This window comes from Erpetoichthys calabaricus, chromosome 2 (assembly GCF_900747795.2).
Source record: "Erpetoichthys calabaricus chromosome 2, fErpCal1.3, whole genome shotgun sequence".
Lineage (NCBI taxonomy): Eukaryota > Metazoa > Chordata > Cladistia > Polypteriformes > Polypteridae > Erpetoichthys > Erpetoichthys calabaricus.
The window spans coordinates 59,600,007-59,612,510 of record NC_041395.2 but is presented as its reverse complement, the minus strand read 5'-3'; the positions used below and the strand labels follow the sequence as shown (position 1 = coordinate 59,612,510).

Here is a 12,504-nt window from a genome sequence, read left to right as displayed (position 1 = left end):
ATGTACAAGAGTAGATCATTTTGAAGTTAAAGTTATTTCCTCACAGTCATGGTATATATTAGTTTGTGACATGAAACTGTATTCTAATGTGAAGCATCCATCCATCCATTATTCAACCTGCTGAATCCGAACACAGGGTCACGGGGGTCTGCTGGAGCCAATCCCAGCCAACACAGGGCACAAGGCAGGAACCAATCCCGGGCAGGGTGCCAACCCACCTCAGAACATGAAACATATTTTACAAATTTTAATTTAATGTTTTATAATGGAGTGTATGGGTACCCGAGTCCCATTAGACAGAAGAACCCTAAAACTTACATCCATTTTTGAAGCCAAAAATGATCTGCGTTTTGAAATTACACACATATTGCGAAAAAACATTGTTGTGAGGTTCAGCCATTTTAAAAGGAGACCCGCTGTGTACTTCAGTAGGCCAACTGCCTCTTTCTTCCTCCACAGCACCCTTTCAGCCCCTGGGGCTTGGATTCATCTCAGAAAGTCAACTGCAAACATTTTTATAGACATTATTAAATGTTGATGCTCAGAAGTGAATTCTGCTGTCTCTGTTCTGTAGACAATTAACCAATAATAACTAAAAAAGGCACACTTAAGATTATATTTTTTCGCTATATGGAAGCTTATTTCTTTAATTCACAAAGATATTGCCTGCTGCCACTTGATTGTTAATGCACACATGTGCTTCAGTGAGAGCAAATACTAAGTATGTGTATAGCATGCAGTCAAGTGACAAAAACTAAGCATTCATTATAGGCATCCATTCATCAAACAGCAAAAGCCCATCCCAGGAAGGCACGAACAATCCCTGAACAGGGTTCCAGACAGATCACAGTGAAATCATACACACTCACGCATGTGCTACTTCACTAATGCCAATCCACCTGACCTGCAAGAGTTTGGACTGTGGGTGTTAAACCGGCGCCCCTGAGGAGAACATGGAAACTCCAGGTAGACTCGAGCCCCTGTCTCCTTTACTGTAAGACAGCAGCACTACCACTGCAAAACCTTGCTGCCCAATATCATTCTTTTTTTTTTTTATTATTATTTGTTGTCCTGCTCATTATCTACCATCCATTAATTTGTTCATATGTTTTCCTCCATTATAGGCACAATAATAATAATAATAATAATAAATCTATCCATACATATATCTTCTTAAACTGTTTATCTAGGACCGTGTCGCAGGGTAGAGGGAGCTAATTCTTGTAATTATAGGGTGCAAGGCAGGAATAACACCTTGACAGAGTCCCAGTTCATCGCAGGAAGAACACACACACCAACACACACTTGGGTCACTTTCACCAATTCACTGAAGTTTAATCAGGTGCAAGTTTAGGTTCTGCACAGCTGTTTTAACATAGGAAGAGCAGGCTGACTCGCATCGCCAGGTTCTACCCCATGTATTTATGGTTTGATTGTTGTCAGTGTCAATGAATTTACTCATTTTAAAACATTGTGCTAACTTCTTTTATTACCACTTCCTCAGAAAGCGCATCAAATCATGAATTTTAAAAAATGATAATTGGTTTGTAGTGCTTCAATCTGCTTTATTGAAAACTTTGCCTTTTTCATTTTGTGTTTTTTTTTTATTGTGTGTACGCAAGACATGCCTCAGAAAAACTGGCTTAGCTCTTTCAAAAATCTAAGGCCTTTATAAAGAATACAATTCTGTGTAATCAGATGTGTATCATTATGTGTACAAAGTACAAAGAAAGTACAAAGAAACTCATACTGTATGTGCTCTACACTGCCACTCGGTGTAAAAAATAACAATATAGAATGTAACAGGGCTCGTTCAGTGTTGGGTTGTCGTAACTCCACCGATGACAGCTGTTTTTGAAAATTTTGCTACTTCAAAGTTGATGTGTTTAAGGCTTTTCTTTACAATGGGACCCTGGCACCCATTGGTTTTATTATGAAACTTAGGAGCAGGCTAAAAAAATGTAAAAATTGCTTCACTTTAGAATGCAGAAAACTTAACAATAACAATGAATATGTAGAAATGACTTTCTACTTGAAAAATTCTGAAGTTAGCATTTAAGTGTGGAAGAAATCCACTAAAGAAAAAGTGAATCGCAAGTACAGGAAATAATAAAGTATGAAGTGTATTCTGCACTAAATTTCAAAGGTTGTGATTTTTTTTTTTTAAATTAACTTTTGAAGAAGTAAAAGATACATTTTGTGATTCATCAAACAGATATCAGAAACAAAGCTTCTAATTAAACAAGCAGGTCAACTAAAGGCAGGAATAGACCTTTGATTAGCTCAGTGGTCAGAACTAACAGCAGACGTGTAGGCAGGGAGCCCTGGGTAGAGTTTTAAGACTGTGACTTTAATTAACTGCATTATTTATTCAAGTAGAGTTGCTTTATTCCCTCAAAATCATTAATTCTTGGCTATATGTGAACCTATAAAATTTTCTTTTTAACAGATTCCTTCAGATTTGGGTCAGATATTTAAAATTTGCATTATATTGTGTCTATTTTTTCCATGAAAATGCAGCAGGTTACACCTTCTCTTTTTGCTGTTTATTCCTGATTTTGTAATATTGATTTTAAACAATTACAATTTTTTTTGCTAAATATCCTACAAGAATTGCATGTGCATTAAATAGGCATCATTTATATAAAATTCCTGTGTTCACTGCAAAGCGGGCGCCATTAAAATAGCAATAATAGTTATTGAGAACTAAAGGTCCGCTCTCACCAATTTAGTGATCCAAAAGGCATGCTGAAAGACATGTCTACAAATACAATATATACATTTGTTAGAAAAGTAAGGCACATTGTTGAATATTCCAGTATGTGCAAATTAAAGAAATACATTGAAAAAGAATGAGTTCAGTTAAACAGAAGTAAAGAAAGTAGATGAATTGAAAACTAGCAGATCCAGGATTAGGGTTGGGCAGCAGCGCCTTAGGCAGTTCTGCAGTCATTTGTTATCTATTCCTTCTTTATCTGTGCACACAAATGTCTTCAGTTTAAATAAGCTTATTACATCATAAGACATCAAAGAGTTTTCTTTTATTATTTTGATGAAGTAGATATGGCCCTAGTGGACCATGAATGGAGAGCAATAACATCATTTTGTTTTATTGTCTTTGTTGATTCCATGCATGCCTGATAAATCCAGGTTGACAGTTGTGCCAGAGATTAGATAAGACATGTGCCATAAATTATGAATATCAGCATTTGATGTTATCATCTCAATAAAACATATTTTTATTGATGTTTAAGCAGGTGCAACCTTGAAATAAATATAAATGTTTTTCATTTAGAAACATCTGAAAAAATGTCCTGAAAGTGGAAGCTATCCAAATGAGTCTAATGAAGACTTATTGATAGACAATCTAACTTAAAAAAAAAAAGTAATTGCACATTTTGCTGCCACAATGCTAACCCAGAATATGGAGCAACCTCATTTTAAAGTCTTTTGCACTGGTTGCTTGTTTTTAGACCTTTTAGACTTTTAGATTATTGCTGTTGTCTTTGCGTTTGTTGTATAGTGTTGTTTGGATTGTTTCACCAAATCAAATTCCATTCAAATTGTGTTCAGCTTGGAAAACCTCACAAAACTGACATGTGAGTGCAAGCTGTCCATCTGAATCTAATGCATACTTAATGACATCCAGTACACTGTGACTTCAAAATGCATTCACACTATTTCAGCAAGACAGCATGGTGGCACAATGGTTCTAGGTTTGAATCCTGTGCTAAACTGTTGTCTTTGTTGAGTTTGCTCATTCACTCGTATCTGCTGGTTTTCATCCAAGTTTCCTCACAAATTTCAAAGATAGGTGTTTTAGGGTTAATTTTCATCTCTAAAATGGTTACGTCTAAGTGTATGTTGGTGGTGTTTGCAATGGACTGGCACATCATCTTGGGCTGGATCATATCTTGTGCTTGATGTTGCCAGGACCTGTGACTTTGAATTGAATTAACAACAGTTAAAATGTAATGTGTTAGTTTAGGTTATTTTCTGAGCAATTGTCACCACATTTGCTTGTGTAGTAACCATTATTTTAATTCACTGAAGAAACAAGATGAGGCCCACCATTTTTCTTCAGATATTTCTTAAAGAATGTTTGCTGTACGGTTTTAATAGTCTTACCTACCAAACAAGGACTGCGTTTACTTAACCATGGATAATCATGAATTAAATTATTAAGATTAATAAAATAGGAAAAGAAAAAGATTTTTCAGAATGCAAATAACATAATATTGATGTTCAGTGGAGTTGGCATACATCAGCATATTTTGTAACTGTTTATAGGTATTTAGCTCAAACAGTTTTCATGTCACAGTCAAACAATGGGATGATGGCGCTTGGTCTGTCTCGATTAGCATCAAATCATTTGTATATTATCAGACATTGTCATCATCTGAAAAATGCAGCAATATAGATTTACATGCTAAGTTAGCTGACAGTGTTATGGCCACCTGCTGATCTAGAACATATTGTGAAATAGTACGGCCCGGACACAGACAGGCAGACACATTTAAAGCCATCGCCCCACGTTTATTTACACAATAGTATCTACAAAGTCTTACGTGCACCGCTACACACAAACCCCCACAGTCTCCCAAAGTCCAGGCTTCACTTAGCCACCTCTCTTTCTCTTTCTCTTCCTTCTCTCACACTCCAGGCCTCTCCTTGCCACCTCCTCTCCGACCACATCCAACTCCTCACCTGACTCCAGCCTTGATTGAAGGGAGGCGGCCCCTTAAATAGGCAGGCGGCTGATGACCACACCCAGCCACCTGCCACAATATACTGGCTATGAACTACCTAAAATAAAATGGGAACACCTTAAATTTACAGTCAGGTCTATAAGTATTTGGACAGTGACACAATTTTCATAATTTTAGTCCTGTACGCAACAATGAATTTGAAATAAAGCAATCAAGATGTGATTAAAGTATTAATGTAAGGAGTTTAGCAAAAGTATCGTATGAGCTGTTTAGGAATGGCACCCATTTTCTGCATAGCCCTGCCATTTGCAGGGGCTCAAAAGTATTTGGACATTTGACTGACAAGCTGTTCCATAACCAGTAAAGTAAAAACAGGCTGTCATTAGGCTGAAAAAACAAAACAAACCCTTTAGTTAGACAGCAGAAACACAAGGAGTGGTCAAATCAACCATTTAGATAGATAGATAGATAGATAGATAGATAGATAGATAGATAGATAGATAGATAGATAGATAGATAGATAGATAGATAGATAGATAGATAGATAGATAGATAGATAGATAGATAGATAGATAGATAGATAGATAGATAGATAGATAGATACTTTATTAATCCCAAGGGGAAATTCACATACTCCATTTGGTACATTCTTAAAAAGAAGGAACACACTGGTGAACTCGGCAATACCAGAAGGTCTGGAAAACCACAGAAGACAGCTGTGCTGGATAATTGCAGAATTCTGTCCTTGGTGAAGAAGAACCCCTTAACAACATTTAGCCAAACCAAAAACACTCTCCGAGCTATAGACCTATCATTGCCAAACTCTACATTCAAGAGAAGACTTCATAAAAGTAAAGACAGAGGGTTTAACCACAAGGTCCAAACCACTGGTAAACCTCAAGCATAGGAAGGACAGATTAGACTTTGTCAGAAAGCCTCTGAAGTCCTGGAACAATTCTTTTTGGACAAAGGAAACTAAGATCAATATATACCATAATGTTGGAAAGAGAAGAGTATGAAGAAGAGAAGAAATGGCTGTGATCCGATGAATACCACATCATCTGTAAAGCATGGCAGAAGCAGTTTTATGTCATGGTCATGCATGGTTGTGAATGGAAGTCAGTCACTAGTGTTTATTAATGATATGACTGCTGGCAGAAGAAGTAGGATTAATTCTGGAGTACATAGGGCTACTCTATCTGCTCAGATTCAGCCAAATTCTACAAACTGATAGGACCATGCTTCACAGTACAGATAGACAATGTGCCAAAACAAACAAACTGCAAAGGCAAACCACATGCTTTTCAAAGCAAAGAAGTGGAATATTCTTCAATAGCCAAGTCAATCAATTGACCTCAACATAATTGGACATGCATTTCACTTGCGGAAGACAAAACGGATGGCAGAAACTCCAATGAACAAGCAGTAACTGAAGATGGCTGCAGTAAAGGCCTAGCTAAGTATCATTAGAGTGAAAACCCAGCACTTGCAGATGGCTATGTGTTCCAGACTTCAGGCAGTCATTGACTGTAAAGGATTTTTAACCAAATATTGAAAATGATCATTATATTTATGATGTTAGTTTGTCCAAATACTAATGAGCCCCCGAAAATAGGGGGACCATGTATGCAATTGTCTTTTCTAAACATCTCAAACAATTTTTTTGTTAAACCCCTTGAATTAAAGCTGAATATCTATCTTCAATCACATCTTGAATGGTTTGTTTTGGTTTTGGTTTTGTTGTGGTGGCGTCGAGAGCCAAAATTATGATAATTGTGTCACTCTCCAAATACATATTGACCCGCCTGAACAATCAAACAGCATTGAGGTGAAAAAGGACAAACTACAATAACATGAAGATAATATGCAGACTACACACAGTGCATAACTTGAACTGCACACCATACTGTATGTCTGGTAGCAGCACTAACTACCAGGTGGCCAGGTGTTTGCTGATCATTGGAGCATTGAAAAAAGATATTTCTACATACACTTATAGGCCACTTTTTTAGGTATGCTTTGCCAGTACTGTGTTGCGCCCCCTTTTGCCTTCAGAACTGCTATAATTGTTCACGGTATATATTCAGCAAGGTGCTGGAAACATTCCTCATGGATTTTGGTTCATATTGACATGGTAGCATCACACAGTTGCTGCAGATTTGTCAGATGTTCATCCATGATGTGAATCACCCATTGCACCACATCCCAGAGGTGCTCCATTAGATTGAGATCAGGTGACTGTGGATGCCACTTGAGTACAATGAACTCATTGTCATGTTCAAGAAACCAGTTTGAGATGATCTGAACTTTGTGACATGGCACGTTATCCTGCTGGAAGTAACCATCAGAAGATGGGTACACTGCGATCATAAAGGGATGGACATGGTCAGCAACAATACTCAAGTAGGCTGTAGCATTTAAATGATGCTCAGTTGGTACTAAAGGGCCCAAAGTGTGCCAAGAAATTATCCCATATATCATTATACCACCTCCACCAGCCTGAACCGTTGGTACAAGGCAGGCTAGATCCATGTTTTCCTGTTGTTGACTCCAAATTCCGAGCCTATCATCCTGATGTTATAGCAGTAATCAAGATTCATCAGACTAGGCAATGTTTCCCCAATCTTTATTGTTCAATTTTGGTGAGCCCATGCAAATTTTAGCCACAGTTGCCTGTTCTTTGCTCACAGGAGTGGCACCTGGTGTGGTCTCCTGCTGCTGTAGCCCTTCTTCTTCAAGGTTCAATGTGTTGTGTGCTCAGAAATTCACTTCTGCATACCTTTGTTGTAATGATTGGTTATTTGAGTTACTGTTGCCTTTCTACGAGGGATGTTTAAAAAGTTTCCGCACTTTTTTATTCTTCTTCTATTTTCTTCTATTTAATTCTTCCATTTATTAAGAATTTCAAAAACAAATTACATCACTTTTCTACATAGTAACCTTCCTTTGCGATGCAATTTTCCCAGCGTCGTACCAACTTTTTAATGCCACCAGCAAAAATTCTTCTGTTTTTGCAAATCAGTTCCAGGGTTCTTTCTTCATTCCTATTGGTCGTGGCTGTAGCTGGACATCTGGCGTGCTCTGCATCTGTCACACTAGTACGGCCATTTTTTTAACATTTTAATCCACTCATAGACAATTCTACAAAAGAAAGAACTTTATCCCTATACTGAGCACACATGCAGAGATGAATTTGTGCTCACGGCACACCTTCTGCCCACAAAAAGCGTATGACAGCGCTGTTCCTCTTTGGTGCAGTTTATAAGTTTCACAGCCATCTTCACTACAGGGTGACAATTCTTATACTAAAGTGCAAGGGCAGGCAGGTTGCCAGACAGAACTAGTCACATGACACTCTCAGACACGACCAATTACTACTCCTCCTGCTTTCACCATTTCCATCGAAAATACAAAAGTGAGGAAACTTTTTTAATGTCCCTTGTATCATCTTGAACCAGTCTGGCCATTCTCCTTTGACCTCTGACATCAACAAGGCCCAGAGAACTGCTGCTCACTGGATATTTTCCATTTTTCAGACAATTCTCTGTAAATCCTAGAGGTAGCTGTACATGAAAAATCCTAGTAGATCATCAGTTTCTGAAATATTCAGACCAGCCATTTGGCACCAGCAACCATGACACATTCAAAGTCACTTAAATCACTGTTCTTCCCCATTCTGATGCTCAGTTTGCACTTCAGCAGGTAGTCTTGACAATGTCAACATTCCATTGCAGCTATGCCTATGCAGCTGCCATGTGATTGGCTAATTAGATATGCGATGTGATTGGCTGATTAGATATGCGATGTGATTGGCTGATTAGATATTTGTGCTGACAAGCTGTTATGTAGGTGTCCCCAATAAAATGGCCAGTGAGTGTATGTACCTGTTCTTTTCACACCAGGGTTTTGTGCTTCTTTGAAATATTTCAATCATTCTTTTGTCTTCTTTTCCAGAAAGTGGAGCAGATAAAGGCTTTTTAGTGCGGTCCTTCATAACAGTGGACAAAAATTAAGAAGTAATGTAATGTGTTGAGAACAGTGCATTCCTGATATTGATCTTCTTTTTTCATATTAATGTAATTACCTTTAAGAAAATAAAGGGTATTGGACTTTTTGCATAGCCTCATTGGCAGGTGTAATTTAAAAAAAAAAATAGACCCCCGTGACCCTGTGTTCGGATTCAGTGGGCTGGAAAATGGATGGATGGATAGTTTTCACATTTGCACACATCCAAGGTATAGAGATCATTGCAAGTTCAGTTGATTAAGAATAAAAAGTTGACAGTCATTATAAATATTTTAATGTTAAGTTACAGTAAATTACTTATTTTTACACATCTGGCAGGACTGTGACCCACTGGCCCTTAATGCAGGAATGCCACTGGTGTCTGTAACATATTTGAAGGGACAGGTTGGAAGACCCAGAGAGTAAGAGCATGTAGTTGGCAAAATAGATTGCACAGGACTTTTGTTTGGAGTAAGCAAAAGCACAGTCGAGATTGTTAACAAAGTTAATACACTGCAATTGGTATATCTGCTTCTTCTCATTACTAGGATTAAATCAAAATCAAAGCCATGAAACTAAGCAGAAGTCACAAGCTGATTTCCTTTACGAATTGCTTTCTTTTTCAATATTACTTGAGCACTAGCCTCTAAGAAAGTCTTTCAGATGTCAAAGTTTAGATGCTTTGCGCTACTTACGGTCTTTTTTCATAGTTTAACTGGGCTGTCACAGGTACAACATGACTTGGTTCAGAAGACTGTTGCATCCAAAGAAACATAATGGCAGTGTATACTGAAAAACCCAAAAATGGGAGAGAAAAAATATACTACAGCAAAGAACAAAATATTAATAACACATCAGAACAAAACAAACAAGTTACAGATAAGGTACTAATATATTTCAGACCATGTTGCTGAAAAAATGATGAAAGGAAAATTACAAATGACAATAAAAAATTGATACACTAAGAGAACAAAACAAACAAATAATAAAGAAGCTATGTCTTCCAGGCAGTCTACCATACCAGTGTGAGATGACTTTTTCTTTGTAGTAAAGAAAGACACGGCTAATGTACCAGTAGCTTCTTAATAATTTAACATTTTTGCCATTTCTTATTTTTCAAATAATCTTTGAGACCATTTCAAAGATGTAATGGTGGTGCTCATCAACTGTAGAAGTGCATATTTGTGCCATAATTTTGTAGATTACTTCGCCTACTTTTGTGTTGGTTTTTCATACTGATATTTCATTGTTTCCTGCATTTTCTGAATGGCTATACTATCTTTATTACTACTATATTTGCACATTTATTGTGATGGTATTGGAACCACTGACATCACAACAGTATTTTTTCCATTAAAAGAACAGCTAAATACAAATGTATTTTATTTGGCCATCCAAAAAATCAGCAATTGTACAAAAGAGTTTCCAAAATAATCTCATTTATTGCATAGTCATGTACTTCACAACTGCTTGCAGAAGAAAGCTGCTTAAATTTCAGCCCATGTATATGGAACACATATGGATCAGCAGGGCCATCTTAACAGCATCATAGGCCCTCAGGTAAAGTAGTGCACTGGGGCCCCTGTTTTGATAGCAAAACAGAAACATACATAGGCATCAGAAACATCGTGGGTCCCAATGCTTCTAGGACCCCCGGCCAATGCCCATTGTGACTGTACGTTAAGACGGCCCTGTGGATTGATCATATAAGTAAGTTCACTCGTAGGAAAACTGAAATATATCAAAGTAATCAAAGCATGACATAGGCCTCCATAATGTAGATCTTAATTAATTAAGTAATTTAAAGTTTATTCCATTCTGAGGAATAAACCAATACAGATGACTAATTAATCACTTATATTTTATTTTACAGTTTCCCACCTGTCCACTGTATTAAAGAGATTCTTGGCAACGTACAACGCATATCATTTTATAGTTTTCTGATGGCCCTTGCAAAACATGAAGAAATTAATAGTAACATTGGTAAGTATTTATAATTTTACATCCATATATACTGGACCTTAATCTTGCAATAAATTACTTTAAAACTATTGACTCTGTCATTTCATGATATCATTTTTCATTGTTGTAGACTGTTTTCCACCTGTTAGAATTGTAACAATACTGCTGGTGCCATGTTTATACTCTTCAAGTTCATAAACTAGGACAGGAAAAGAAGATGACATGTCATTGTGAGGGAAAGAAGAACCAGGTTATTTTATGTATCTCAGTCTAAAGGAATTTCTTCAGGAGCTAACTCATAAATATATTTTGGTGTTATCCTGTATTCTTATTTAGTTCTGAAAAATGATTAACACTTGATTCATCATATGTTTCAAAATCTCCAGTGGACATAAAATATGTAATATTGTTTACATTAAAATTAAAACTCAGGTAATAATTTCTTGGAATAAAGTAGCTTGAGGCACAGTAAAGATATATTTAAAAAGCTGTGATATAAAGTATCGAGTTTCATGAATTATTCAGGCTTTCTACAAACTCCGGTCAGCTAGTCTTAAACCCAACCATGGACATTCTAAGAAAACACTGACAAAATCTGCCTAGGCAAGTGTCCAAAATTGCAGCAATGATGTTTTAAAGTCATACTGCTATTGCCCCAGTATGTCTGTGTAGTGGGTTAAGGTAAGAAAGCAAATATTTATGTTTTTAAAAAGTTGACTCTTTTGTCCTTGCTGGTTGACATAGATGTGACTCATCCGCCATCTGCATTTCCACCCTGATAACTATCAGTTTCACTGCTCTCATATAACCTGAGATATTGAGAGAACCAGTGAAATGACCATCATCATCATCATATTATCATCTTAAGATGTTTCCTGTTTCCTTACTTTACTATTTTGTTCTGGTTTGGTACAGCAGCTTCCTTTCATCATTATGTCATGGTTTCTCATAGCAGGTCTTTTTGAATATAAAAAGAGGGTTATAATTGTAGTATGAACTCTAAGTTCCTCCTAATGTTTATATTTTTGGAATCACATTGAGGCTTCCTTAAAGACAATATTTTTTTTGTTGGGTGCACATTGAAGCAGATTCTTATTGCTGCTGATCCAAGACCATGGATGTCCAAACATTTATTACCTCAGGCCGAGCTGTTTTTGGCGTTTTAACACAGTTTTGGTTTGTAGACTCCCCCATTACAACTTCATTTCATGAATGAGCTTATAAAAGGCCTTAAGATCCAATTATTAAGTTGTACCAACCTCAACTTAGCCATTTTCCTCTGATACAATATATCTTTTTACTGCCTTTCCTGATAAAAATTTTGAAATGCAATGTAGCCTCGATTTAATGTTGGTTCAACTGTATTATATATGCAAACTTTCATTAAGGTCATATCAGCTGTTTCTGAATAATGTACAGTTTGGCAACCCCAATATTAAATTTTTGGAAAGTTGTATATCTTATATTGTAAATTGGATTAATGGCAACTTAATTTGTATAGATTAAGATATACATATATGAAAATTTTAATTCTCAATGAATCAATCACTTAGGTGAAATGAAATAAAAATAGTTATTAAAAAAAAAATCTAATTCAGAGTCATAAGTGGCACAGTGTGGTTAATGCTATTACTCATGGATCCAGAGTACTGGGTTCGAAACCCACATTCAGCCATTGCCCATGCATTAGTTTTCTCCCACATCCTCAACATCTTGTATGTTAGGTTATTGGCAGACTCATATTAGTCTTGTGTGAGTTTGGTTGTGTGTGTGGATGGGTCCTGCAATGAACCTGCCTTGTGCCATGTCTTCATGATTGGCTCTGGCC

At 36.7% G+C, this 12,504-nt stretch overlaps 1 protein-coding gene across 1 annotated transcript in view; it reads left to right on the top strand.

The window, feature by feature from the left end:
• Nucleotides 1-12,504, top strand: part of cstpp1 (centriolar satellite-associated tubulin polyglutamylase complex regulator 1) — a 241,139-nt gene that overhangs the window by 197,258 nt on the left and 31,377 nt on the right. Inside the window, exon 7 of the mRNA XM_028793835.2 lies at nt 10,588-10,697. Within this exon, the coding sequence (XP_028649668.1) occupies nt 10,588-10,697 (110 nt within the window). The remainder of the gene's footprint in view (nt 1-10,587; nt 10,698-12,504) is intronic.